The sequence below is a fragment of the Carassius gibelio genome, chromosome B22 (genome assembly GCF_023724105.1).
Source record: "Carassius gibelio isolate Cgi1373 ecotype wild population from Czech Republic chromosome B22, carGib1.2-hapl.c, whole genome shotgun sequence".
NCBI lineage: Eukaryota > Metazoa > Chordata > Actinopteri > Cypriniformes > Cyprinidae > Carassius > Carassius gibelio.
In genome coordinates, this window is record NC_068417.1 from 37,930,506 (window position 1) to 37,944,324 (window position 13,819).

A 13,819-nucleotide genomic window follows, 5' to 3' on the forward strand; every position below is an offset into this window, starting at 1 on the left:
TGTTGTCTTGTCTCTTTATTATTTTGATGTTTTGATTTTTAATCTAGTTAGTTACATGATGTATCAATTAATTAATTGCTAAATAAATTCGACTTGATTCAGCATATAATTTATTACACATAAACATTTAGGGTGCAATGGCCTAACATAACATATGAAAAATAAATTATAATTTGAGAAACACCTCAGTATTTTTTGATACAATGAAAGTCATTAACCAAAACAGCTTAGTTACCAACATTTTTCCAAATACCTTATTTTATAATCCACATAAGAAAAGGTTTCAAATGACATGAGGGTGAGTAAATTATGATAGAATTTTATTTTATTTTTCTGGGTGAACAATCCCTTGTTGTCTTTTTAGATATAATAAGATGTACGAGTCTGGGGCGGAGCCAGTTAACTGGAAAATTTTATTTTTTTCATAACTAATGAAGTTAAAACCTTAAATACAAAGTACTGTCATGAAATTCTAGAGAGCTCAAACTCAATCTGACATAATGATATCATGATTCACAGGTTGCAGCTGTTGTAAAACAACAGTCACTGACCAATGTACTCTACAAAATTTGTAAAACCAAAATAAAATTACAAAACACTTATTAAAACAATACAACTTCATACAAAGAACTTTCTGAGAGTTATCATGACAGAATAAGAATACTGTGTACTATACAAAATTACAATTAAAAAAATAATAGAAAGATTTTAGATCCCTCAACTTACCAGCCAAAACTGAGAATTTCTCATTATGTACTAGAATTTAACTGAACAACTGATTCATTTCAACAATGTAAAATAACCAAGACCTGATATTAATGAAAACCACTAGGACAAATGCAATATGCATTTCCTGAGGGACAGAAAAAAATTACAAAACAAATGATAGCACCAGTCACAACAGAAACTGATGAGACATTAAAGCCGCTCCAGTATTTTGGGGAAATGCCCATTAACAACAAAGTGTATTTACTCTTAAACTGTAATATGCTAATAGTTCAGCATGTGCAGCATGATGATGCATCAGTCAGTGTGTCATTTAGAGAAATATAAATGAAGAGTTCATTTGCAAAAACTCAGTTTTTAACAGAAATCTTGTTTTTTCATGGTGCATTCCAGTTCATCTCAGTCAAAACATAACTAAAAAAAACAGTTTACAAAATAAAAACATGATAAAAATAAAAAACAAAAGGAGTATCTGTTTTTGCAAATTAACTCTTCAAATATAAATAAATACAAATATTAAAATAATTTAAAATATTTAATGTAAATATAAATTCAGCACAAAGAGGCCATTGTGTACCACAACTGGGGCAGATTTGGTGTATTACAGAAAGAGAGTGATTCCAGAACCATCTTTCAAGAGCTGTTTGAAACAGCAGATAACATTGAACTCATCAGAGGTCATGTTTGTGATTGAGCATTGGTGTTGTCACATCAGCTTCAGATGAACTACAGCCAACAGCAAGAGAGGTCAGGAAACCAAAAGCCATCCTGCTACATTGAATGAACAGCAAACACACACTGGCAGGTATCGAAGAGCATTTCTCCGAATGAGAAAAACAACACCTGTCCCTCCTCCATTAGTTAGAGCCAGATTTAATTACTCTATCACTAGGAAGAAATTGAAGTGTCAGAGACACAAGTAATGTAAGAGCAGGCATCATTTTACATCACTTTTTTCAAGATGTGTTTTATATGTTCAGATTTCCAATGTTCCTGTTAATATTCTCATTTAGAGACATGGTTTGAAAGTGCCTTTTTGTTTATTCAGTAAACCACAATCATTTGTGTGTTGTATGTCTTTACAAATAAGGCTTTTATTTTGAAGCACATACTGTATAAAATATTTTTGTTTGGGTTTATTTTAGCATTTGTTTCTCGTCCTCACTGATCTGTGATGCTTAACATTACTTCAAGTCCACTCCTTCAAACACATAATTTTAAGGGTCCAAATCATGCTGTGACTGATCAAGACATGCACTAAACATGTTTTTATGGAGTCCTTGAAACTCACTCAGGTTAGAGTTCTGGTGACATCTCGTGGACGTTGGAGGAAGTCGCCCAATTCTATTCATAACAAGTCAATTTTTAATTTGAATTACAAGACAGATCGATTACTGAGATAAAGTTAATAGTAAATAGCATTCAGCCGGTCATGTGTTCTTTATATAATAAAAAACATTATTGACACTGTTGTTCATGTATTTTACATACTATAAATAAAACTGCTTGACTTTTCTTATGGAATGTGATTTTTGATTCGGCTCTTATTCACTTCCGCGCCACGTTGTTATGAAATGATTGGTCTATCATGCCGCGTGTGCCATTTTAATGGGGGAGACCATAGCCAATATTAACTGTTAATCCATTATGTTGTTTATAATTAGCGCCATGACATATAGTGTCATACATCAATTAATTATAAATTACTCTTCGATCGTTTAAAAGATGTTGGCAAGACGTAAAATCTTCTCTAATGTAAGGCAAATGTCCGTAGATTCCCCGCAATAGTGGCACGGTCCATTGACCCATGACGCTCTAGTGGCTCCACCCCCTCTCTGTCTCGTCATCACTGTACGGAACTGCGCTCTGTTCATCACATAATATTACAGATATTAAATCTGTCAGATCTAAACAACGGATCAAACTAAGAATAGAGATCGTCTGTGGAAGTGACAGCTTTGTTTTGTGGATCATTTGAAGGTAATACAATCAAACCAGTGTAGCAGGTGAATCGTTTACTGGGGGAGTTTATCATTAAATCATATGAACACACGAGCTGTTCAGTTTTACTGATATAACGTTAACGTTATATATATAACAGCTACAGTAGTGTGTAGAAAACATCGTTATGCGTTTACTATTACTACTGATGCTAAATAATAGTTGTTGATTAATAATAATAAGTTGATTGTGAAGGAAAAGCAGCCAACAAGTGTCCAGAATACATGGGAACTTCTTCAAAACTGTAATCTAGACCAAACAAGAAAGAGAGAATAAAATATAAGATATTTTGTCCTAACATTAATTCCAGTTGTGTTAGAATGATGTGTTCATGTGTCCAGACTTGATACAACATCACAGTCTTGTTCGTTGTTCAGAGATGATTTTCAGGTATTACAGGTGTGCTGTGTGGGTGTGTTCTCACGGGACATAAAGAAGGTGTCACTATTTCCCATTGTGACATTCAATACTGTCTGAAGCCCTTTACAAACACTCATATAATGAGGATTGTTGCAGATGTTTCTCATTTTGTTTCTCAGGTACCGTATATAAATCTCTGCACCTGATGCCCATCTGCGCTGCCAGCGTCCCGCTCCAGTGACCCACAATGAAAGCTCTGATCCTGGTTGGTGGCTATGGCACGAGGTTACGGCCGCTCACCCTCACCGTGCCCAAACCTCTGGTGGAGTTCTGCAACAAACCCATCCTGCTCCATCAGGTGGAGGCTCTGGTCAAGGTAGCTCACCAGGACACCTTTCTGTACATTTGTGCCTTTTCTGATTGATTTACAGCCTTATAATGATAATGTGTGGTGTCTCTGTGGTCAGGCTGGAGTCCGTCATGTGATTTTGGCTGTGAGTTACATGTCTGAGCTGTTGGAGCGAGAGATGAGAGCTCAGGAGCAGAGGGTATGCTTGTTGTGTTTAACTCCTTTATTATGTTTCATGTTTTTATGTGGTGAATATCAAAAATCATACGGTCTTATTTGTGATTTGCACAGCTTGGAATAAAAATCTCCCTTTCACATGAGAAGGAACCTCTAGGCACTGGTAGGTGAACATTTTCATATTGTTTTATGGTGCTCTTCAGTCACTTTTGACAGAAAAATATTCAGTTTTTAATTTTTTGGGAATGGAACAAAACTTGGTGACTTATGTCACTTGGTATGTGAACACAAAAAAAAATTGAGGGCATGATTCGAAAACAAAATAGTCACACTTGTTGTCTATGGTCAAAAATGAAATTAAAAGAATGGAAGATCAATAAAAACACAACAATTCAGAGAATTGTGTATACAATATACAAATCTGCCACAAAAGACAATGGAGACAAAAGTGCACAGCAACACAGCCAATATGTAAAATAAAAGCTTTAATTCAACTACAATGCAATAAAAAGTAGACTACAAGGAAGGGGTTTTACTTTAAAACATCAAGATGCAAAACAGGCACACCCACCCACACACACACACACACAATTATACACACTAAAATGAATTGGTATGGCTATAACCATATAGCCAAAACGAGTCAGAAAACCGAAATAAGAGGTACAAATCAGATCATACCCAGAGGGATTAAGCTGTGATAAAACAATCCTGTTAAATTTTATTACATTTTTATAGAATTTAAATGTTTTGTGTAATAAAATGCTTTCTCTGTGTTCAGGTTTGACTGTAGCAATAATCATTCAAAAACTGAAATGCTTCAAATCAACATTTCAAAACCAATACATTAATAAAAATCTAAACCATTAAAAAAGCTGTCTTTTAGCATGTAGAAATATATATCCAAATGCCACAACTTAATAAAAATAAGTATTTATGTCTAAAAACAATTAGAGAATTTATAGGCCTTTTATATTGAGCTATATAGGAATCTGTGGGCTTGCAGATGTTTTTATTATTTTACTTCCACCAGATGGCACTAATCTGGTTTATGAAATTGGATTTTACAGTCATTGACTCTATTTTAACATGAAATACTGCATTAATTGAAAAGTAACAAAAATATATTCTACATTTTTATTTTTATTATTTTCAATGGGCAGAAATTGTTCATAATTATTGCATATATAACAAAAATATATTACATTGATTTTACTGGGGCAAAAAAAAAAAGTTTTATTTTAGGTATCCAGTCACTTTTTACTGAGAAGATTACAGGTATGACTCCCAAATGAGGAGCACAAAAGGATTAAATAAATGCACAAACACAGTCAGTGTGGAACCATAAATCTGATGTATTTCTCTCAGCGGGTCCTCTGGCTTTGGCGCGAGAGCTGCTGACCGATAACGAGGAGCCTTTCTTCGTCCTCAACAGTGATGTCATCTGTGATTTTCCCTTCGAAGACATGCTGAAGTTCCACCAGCAGCACGGCAGAGAGGGCACCATTGTCGTAAGAAACACACTTTCCTGTGAAATCCCAAATGTTGTGAAACCACTGTCTGAGATTTAGATGCAATGTGCAATGCTGAAATATGACTTAACCCCATAGTCATAGTCTATCTTAAGGAGCTTTACAGCTCCTTTCAGTGGTATAAAACAAGTACATTTTTTTATTTAACCTGCCTCTCTCATCTCTGAAGTAATATTTGACCCAATATTACTCACCTGTTACTCACTTACTGGGATTGTCTGGCTGATGTTTCAGGTGACAAAAGTGGAAGAGCCATCTAAGTATGGTGTGGTGGTGTATGAAGGAGACACCGGACGAATACACCGCTTTGTGGAGAAACCTCAAGTGTTTGTCTCCAACAAAATTAATGCTGGGATGTACATCTTCAGCCCTGCCATGCTGAAAAGAATCCAGGTTTGACACATACACCATCTCAGAAAAATACATTTTATATGGAATTTTCAAAAATAAAATGTTTTCGACGGCAATCAATACATACAGTATTGCTTATAGGAAGCAATCTATGGTACATTTTTTGCATTTGGATGGGTATATTTCTCCCCTCAAAATCAAATTACCATAATGTAAAAAAAAATGCATTCTCATTGTTCTGACTTTATTGAGATTTATACATAAAATCATTGAATTACAGTTTTAACTGTAGTACAGTATAAGATTACTTTAACCTGTTAGCCAGCACCCCCCATTATGGGACTCACAGCTGAAAGTGCTCTACCTAACTTATAATTGTAACAGTTTCCTACTAGAGTGTGTTACAAACATAATTTTGGTGTCTTTGGAAAGAACACCGTTTGAGCTTTACTTTTTATCAACCAGATTTGATAATGCTCAAAAATATTAAAAGTTATATACACTGTGTGGCCTGTTAAGCCCTGCTTAGGGCTGTGACAGAGATTTGTGTGATACAGTATCTTAGGTCAGTTATGCGAGTGATATCTTTCAGGGAGAAGGACTGTTTTCTTTGTGATTCCAAAAATATTTACTTGCATCACATTTAACTTGTTTTCATTTTGCTGAAATGTTTAACCCTTTTCTGTATTTTGTACTCAGTTGCGGCCCACTTCCATTGAGAAGGAAATATTTCCTGTGATGGCTGAGGAGGGACACCTTTATGCCATGGAGCTGCAAGGTAAAGGATCACACAGCTTTCACCAGACACGGCTGATTAGGAGTCCTCAAATACAATCATTCATTAGTATTTATTACAAATATTACCTCCTTTTATTGATATTTTATATATCATTTGATATAAAAAAAAAAAACAAGGAAATCAAAAAAGTACATTTGTGAAATGTTGCAATTAAAAAAAAACTGTTTTCTATCTTGATATATTTTAAACTATAATCTATTCCTGTCATCAAACACTATGACTGCAGTGACCCTCTGATCTGGATACAGACTGGATCTGGAGGCTACTGTGACCTTGGAATTATAGAGAAACAGACTAATTTTAGCGTAGATGCCATTCTTCTAATGATGTAGCAAGTACATCGGGTGTTATGGGAAGTGTTTCCGGTTCCGGTTTACCTAATTAATGCAGCCTAAAAATCCTTTAACGAATTTGGATAATAAAAGCATATTAGTTTGTTATGTGCAAGCCAGGTTAAAGAGATGGGTCTTTAATCTAGATTTAAACTGCAAAAGTGTGTCTGCCTCCCGAACAATGTTAGGTAGGTTATTCCAGAGTTTAGGCGCCAAATAGGAAAAGGATCTGCCGCCCGCAGTTGATTTTGATATTCTAGGTATTATCAAATTGCCTGAGTTTCGAGAATGCAGTGGACATGGAGGTTTATAGTGTAACAAGAGCTCATTCAAATACTGAGGTGCTAAACTATTCAGGGCTTTATAAGTAATAAGCAAGATTTTCAAATCTATACAATGTTTGATAGGGAGCCAGTGCAGTGTTGACAGGACCGGGCTAATATGGTCACACTTCCTGGTTCTAGTAAGAACTCTTGCTGCTGCATTTTGGGCTAACTGTAGTTTGTTTACCTTAGCATGCAGAACAACCACCCAATAAGGCATTACAATAATCTAACCTTGAGGTCATAAATGCATGGATTAACATTCCTGCATTTAACAATGAGAGCATAGGCTGTAATTTAGATATATTTTTGAGATTTGAGATTATTTGCAGTTTTACAAATGCTAGAAACGTAGCTTTCTAAGGAAAGATAGCTATTAAATGGCACACCAGGTTCCTAACTGATGACAGAGCAGCCATCAAGTCTTAGACAGTGTTCTAGGTAATTACATGCAGAGTTTTTAGGTCCTATAATTAACAGCTCTGTTTTTTTTCAGGATTAAGCAGTAAGAAATTACTCGTCATCCAGTTTTTTATATCGACTATGCATTCTGTTAGTTTTTCAAATTGCAATGTTTCGCTGGGCCACAAAGAAATATAGAGCTGAGTATCATCAGCATAACAGTGAAAGCTAACACTGTGTTTCCTGATGATATCTCCCAAGGGTAACACGTAAAATGTGGACAGTAATGGCCCTAGTACTGAGTCTTGAGGTACTCCATACTGCACTTGTGATCGATATGATATGTCTTCATTCACTGCTACGAACTGATGGCGGTCATATAAGTACGATTTAAACCATGCTAATGCACTTCCACTGATGCCAACAAAGTGTTCAAGTCTATGCAAAAGAATGTTGTGGTCAATTGTGTCGAACGCAGCACTAAGATCCAATAGCACTAATAGAGAGAAACAACCACCAACAAACAGAACACAACTGTTATTAATAAGTTGATGTAAACTTTGCTGTTTGCATCGGTTTGGCATATACATATATAGAGAAATGTTATATATATATATATAAGATTCAATAATCTTTTTGGACCAAGACTGAATAACATGGTCTCTTCTTTACTCCAACTTACATGCTTTTCATCACAGTTTGACATTTTGATTTTCCATCATAAGCTATTTCTCCTTGACACATTTGGTGTAATTTGATCCAGTTGTGATATGCATCATATAGTTACTAAACTAACAGTTATAGTTGTTTTGTTAATTTTGTGTGTTTTAGGTTTCTGGATGGACATTGGCCAGCCCAAAGACTTCCTGACAGGCATGTGCATGTACCTGCAGTCTGTACGGCAGCAGGCCCCCGAGCGGCTCCGTACCGGGCCAGGCTTCCTGGGAAACGTTCTTGTGGTGAGACATGCTTTTCACTCCAAAATATTTATTATATGTGACCCTGACCACAAAACCAGTCTTAACCCTCTGGAGTCGATTAACGCGTATACGCGTTATGAGGCATTTTCTCCTGATAACCCCGAAAAAGAACTTAAATTACACTTTCAGTTTTGATCGTACAGATAAGAGCAATACATCAAACGAATCTGTAAAGGGTCTACTTTTATTTGTAGACAGACATAATAACAACAAAACTTTGTGCATTTATAAAATAAAGATTACAAACAAGGTGTGGTGTCTGCAGCCTCTGTCTGCACTGATCTTAATTTACAAATGTGTCATTAAAATGAACTGTAACTCAGTGAATACTCAACAAAGAGAAACATGACAGAGATATATATAGAAAGCCTGACATGTCTACTTTAGGGCTGCAAAGAAATATAGAGCTGAGTATCATCAGCATAACCATGAAAGCTAGCACCATGTTTCCTGATGATATCTCCCAAGGGTAACATGTAAATCGTGAAGAGTAATGTCCCAAGTACTGAGCCTTGAGGTACTCCATACTGCACTTGTGATCGATATGATACCTCTTCATTCACTACTACGAATTGATGGCAGTCATATGAGTACGATTTAAACCATGCTAATGCACTTCCATTAATGCCAACAAAGTGTTCTAATCTATGCAAAAGAATGTTGCGGTCTGTTGTGTCAAACGCAGCACTAAGATCCAATAAAACTAATAGAGAGATACAACCACGATCAGATGATAAGGTCATTTGTAACTCTAAGGAGAGCAGTCTCAGTACTATGATACGGTCTAAATCCTGACTGGAAATCCTCACAGATACCATTTTTCTCTAAGAAGGCATATTATTGTGAGGATACTACATTTTCTAATATCTTTATAAATATATCATTATAAAATGTAATCATCAGGTTTTAGCCAGGTTTCTGTCAAACAGAGCACATCTAGATTATGATCAGTGATCACATTATTTACAAAAAGTGATTTTGAAGAAAGGGACCTGATATGTAAAAAGCCAAGCTTTATCATTTGTTTATATGTATTGCATCCGGTTTTTTATTAGTTGATCCTCAATTAAATTGTAACTCTTAAATTGGTTTGCACTTTTTTAGTATTTTCTAGTTTGGGGAACAGACACAGTCTCTATAGTGTGATATCTAGGTGAAAGAGTCTCTATGTGCTGAGAATTAACTGATTTCTGTGACGTGAGGCAGCTAGCAGACGGTGGGTTTAGCCAGTCTGTCTGCTTCCTGACCTGGGCCCCAGTTAGTCAATTATGAACTCTAAGACTATGGGCCATATTTCAAGAGAGAAGAGTGGCACCACCCCAGGAGGGATGAAGACCATCTCTTTTCAACAGTTGTCTATGAAACCTATGTTATTCTGCGGGCACCATTTAGACATCCAGCCATTGAGTGATGACAATCTGCTATGCATCTCATCACCACGGTAAGCAGGGAGGGGACCAGAGCATATTACAGTGTCTGACATCGTGCTTGCAAGTTCACACACCTCTTTAAAGTTATTTTTAGTGATCTCCGACTGGCGAAGTCGAACCTCTTTAGCGCCGGCATGAATAACAATCTTACTGTATTTACGTTAGCATTAGCCAGCACTTTTAAATTTGCCAGGATGTCAGGGGCTCTGGCTCCCGGTAAACATTTGACTATGGTGGCTGGTGTCTCTATATTCACGTTCCGTACAATAGAATCACCAATAACTAGAGCACTTTCATCAGGTTTCTCAGTGGGTGCATCACTGAGTGGGGAGAACCCGTTTAATGTTTTGATCGGAACAGAAGAGCGGTGTTTTGACTACGATGCCTCACTGTCACCCAGTTGCCCTGCTGCGGGGGCTCTGTTGTCAGAACCGAACAATGTACAGGAATCCCTGAGCTAGCGCATCCAAAGCCATATCTAGAGCCCTAACATTCTTACTGTCCTCAATTAAAGTTTGGATGTGTGTCTCTAATTCTAAAGAAAGCCTAACTATTTCCCTCCACTTATCATCATCCACTCATCAACGACAGAGATAGATAAACTGTACATGTGGCAAGAGGTCCAAATAACAATAGCAGGAGAAGCCATTACTCACTGTGCTTGATGAAATATTCGTACCACAGTTGTTTGATGAACTGAGAGAGTAGCAAGAGAGAGAGAGCAGTTCTCCTGTCAACATATACTGTGCCTATAAGTGTATTTTAAGCAGAATATGATGCATGTAATAAAAATATGACAAACTGTAACCCCAACCCAGGACCCAACAGCGGTGATCGGTGAAAACTGTACCATCGGGCCCAATGTGACAATTGGAGCCGGAGTGGTTCTGGAGGATGGTGTGAGAGTCAAGCGCTGTACTGTCCTGAAGGGGGCACACATACGCTCCCACTCCTGGCTGGAGTCCTGCATCGTGGGATGGAGCTCTTCAGTGGGGCAGTGGGTGAGTTTCACTGTTGACAGAGCGCCACCTTTTCATTTAGTTTCTTCATAACAATTACAAAGGAGTTTTTTTATGAATAATTTTAGGCCAAGACTCAAGCTAATTATTGAAAGAATGACTTCTATTCAAATGTACAAAAATACCCTAATAAAAAAAACACTTGTGTGTATTTGAAATGCATTTATTTCATGCTAAGTGATGTGTAATGTTCACTGTGAAGCTTACACTGCGATGTACCTGAGAGAAAAAAGATCTGACCCTCTGACCCTCTGATCTTCACCAGTAAGAATAAAGTGTTTTCAAGTTTGTTGTTTTGCAGAACATCATAGTTATATATGACATGAGAATAAGGCCTGAAGTTTTAAGGAAAATAATTTTAAGGAAAATCATTCATAATGATTTTTTTTCTTTCTCAAATCTTGTCTGTGGTGTAAAAACACCCCTGGTCAAATGCCCCCAGAGGGCATCACTTCCCAATTTGATAATTACTCTAGTTACCATGTTCTGAACATCACATCCTTTCTTTTCCCCCAAATCTAATCTATCTAGATGGTTGAATAAAAATATTTGGACTTTATATTTAAAAAAATACCTCAACTTAGCACTAGTAAAGTTGTTAGCTAGGCAGTTAGCATCAGCTAACAATATTTACTTATTTCCAGTATGGTTGTGAATTCATACTTGTCTGCTCGGCTAGTTAATCCAAACAATATAAAAATGTATACTGTTGATAAACAATGTAAAAACAGACTAGGGCTAAATGCATATCATATTAATAAAACCTTTAATGTTAGGGCAGCAGGGAATTTGAACGTGGATGAGTTATTTTATTTAATCAGTGTTACTTACTAGTTTTTTTTATTTTATTTTTTTTTACCTAAAACATAGCTCTAGACACTGATGTTGTCTGCATTCAAGCATTTCAGCGGGCTTATACTCTGAACAAAATTACAAAAGCAACACTTCTGTGTATTTGCCCCTATTTTTCATGAGCTGAACTCAAAGATCAAAGATTCATTTCTCTACCATGAGCCATAATGGGGCAAAAACAAAAGTGTTGCTTTTATAATTTTGGTCAGTATAGATCACCCTTTACAGCAGATTTAGAACAGCTGCAATCGGATCATTCTACTTTGAAATGAATTGTTTGGTCCGATTTGTGAACCGATTTAAAAGGTTCATCAAAAAGAATCAGTTCATCCTAGAAACAGACACAGCTTCTGTGTGTCGGAGCACGTGATATATTATAAGGTGTAACAATATGTTTTATGAAATGTAGTGAAGTAAAAAGTACAATCATAAGATAAGCTTTGGAATGTAATGAAGTAAAAGTTACACAAAATAAAACCACTTCAGTAAAGTTCAGATACTTGATGAAGTAAAGCTACTCCGTTACTGTCCACCACTGTGCTGAACTACTGCAAGTAGTCAAGGTACACTTTACATATCTTGCATTTAAAGACCGATATTATTCAAATATCATTCAATCCTCATCAAAAGTGACATTAAAACACATTTTAGACTTAAAATTAAGAAATGTGCTTTTGTGCGCAAGTCATATGCCAAGTAAAGTTTAATTATAATTAGTGCTATCAAATGATTACTTGTGATTAATTGCATTCAAAATAGTTTTTTGTGTACAATATATGTGTGTGTGTATGGTGTATTTATTATTTTGTCTAAATAAATACACACACATATATGTATACATTTAAGAAAAATATGTTGTTTAGATATTTATATACAACATAAATTATATGAATATAAATGTATATATTTAGAAAATATTTACATTTGTGTGTGTGTTTACATAATAAATACATTATAAATACATAATATGCATGTTGTATGTTGTTCATTTACATAAATATTCACATTACACACACACACACACACACACACATATTCTGTAAACCAAAACCTTTTATTTTGGATGGGATTAGTCGTTTTACAGCACTAACTGTTGGAGTATGTGAATGGGATTTATTCTTGTGCAAGGCTGCTTCTGTGCTCTCTTCTGCATGATTTATATGATGACGATTGTGTTGGACAGGTGCGGATGGAGAATGTAACGGTCCTGGGTGAAGACGTGATCGTGAACGATGAGCTCTACATCAACGGTGCCAATGTTCTGCCTCATAAATCCATCGCAGACTCTGTTCCTGAGCCGCGGATCATCATGTGAAGGACCCTTCACGCCCCTCACAAAGTGCCCGAGTGTGTAATTGCTGGATGACAGGAGAATCGACCACTGTGCTTTTAGCAGCGTGATGGGAATGGTGTTATTTGTGAAGAATCTGAAGTATGCAGTTACTGACTGTGGTTTTTTAGAAAGTGCTGCTGCAGGAAAAATCACATCTATAGGAGATGATCTCCAGCTAAAAGGCTGCACCACACATTTCTAACCTGTCAAGTGCTGTTTTTTGATGATTTCCCTCTGTCTGCATTGTGTTCCCTATTACTGACAATTAGACTAGGATTCACCTTGCTTTTGTGCATTTTGTTGGTTTTGAGACAGTAGTATGCTGTCTAGTTTGTATTATTTTCATTGTGTTTTTCCATTTATTAACAGGGGCATGTAACGCTTTCAGGATAAAACTCGGTGCCTGTAGAAATAATGAGAAGTATGTTTATGTATCAGATGATGCAAAAGCTGGTTACTGTAAAGTTGTAGTGTGTACTAAATTATGCAAAGCATTTTTTATTCATCGCTCAAGGAAATGTGATGGTTACAATCTGTGCAGATGAACAAAGATGAAAAAGACATTTAAGACTTATGAAGTGATGTCTGTACACAAATGTTGTTGATGTCTTTCCTATTATATATATATAAAGAAAGAAAGTTATATGAAACACCTTTTACCTGTGTCCTTTTAGGATTTGAACATAAATAAGACAGTAATGTTTCATTTTCGTTCTTTTTTCTTAATTATATACATAGATTCCTTGAAATGTATGTGTCATTTCTGATATTTTGTAAAAATCCTCCCATAAATATATCAAAAATTATGTTTTGATTAGTAATCTGCATCGCTAAGAACTTAATTTGAACAACT

General features: G+C 36.0%; 1 protein-coding gene across 1 annotated transcript; it reads left to right on the forward strand.

The window, feature by feature from the left end:
- Positions 1–2,483: 2,483 nt before the first annotated feature.
- Positions 2,484–13,616, forward strand: gmppb (GDP-mannose pyrophosphorylase B). Its single transcript, XM_052590949.1, has 10 exons — positions 2,484–2,706; positions 3,267–3,463; positions 3,555–3,635; positions 3,728–3,776; positions 4,982–5,124; positions 5,380–5,538; positions 6,196–6,274; positions 8,184–8,311; positions 10,581–10,763; positions 12,817–13,616. The coding sequence occupies exons 2-10, from the start codon at positions 3,335–3,337 to the stop codon at positions 12,946–12,948; spliced, it is 1,083 nt and encodes a 360-aa protein (XP_052446909.1). The 5' UTR covers positions 2,484–2,706; positions 3,267–3,334; the 3' UTR covers positions 12,949–13,616.
- Positions 13,617–13,819: the final 203 nt, after the last annotated feature.

Bases quoted from the DNA above. Each gene is read 5' to 3' on its own strand.
- gmppb (XM_052590949.1), top strand. From the start codon at position 3,335: ATGAAAGCTCTGATCCTGGTTGGTGGCTATGGCACGAGGTTACGGCCG. The intron at 3,636-3,727 runs GTATGCTTGTTG...TGATTTGCACAG, and splicing joins TGAGAGCTCAGGAGCAGAGG to CTTGGAATAAAAATCTCCCT. The intron at 6,275-8,183 runs GTAAAGGATCAC...TGTGTGTTTTAG, and splicing joins TTATGCCATGGAGCTGCAAG to GTTTCTGGATGGACATTGGC.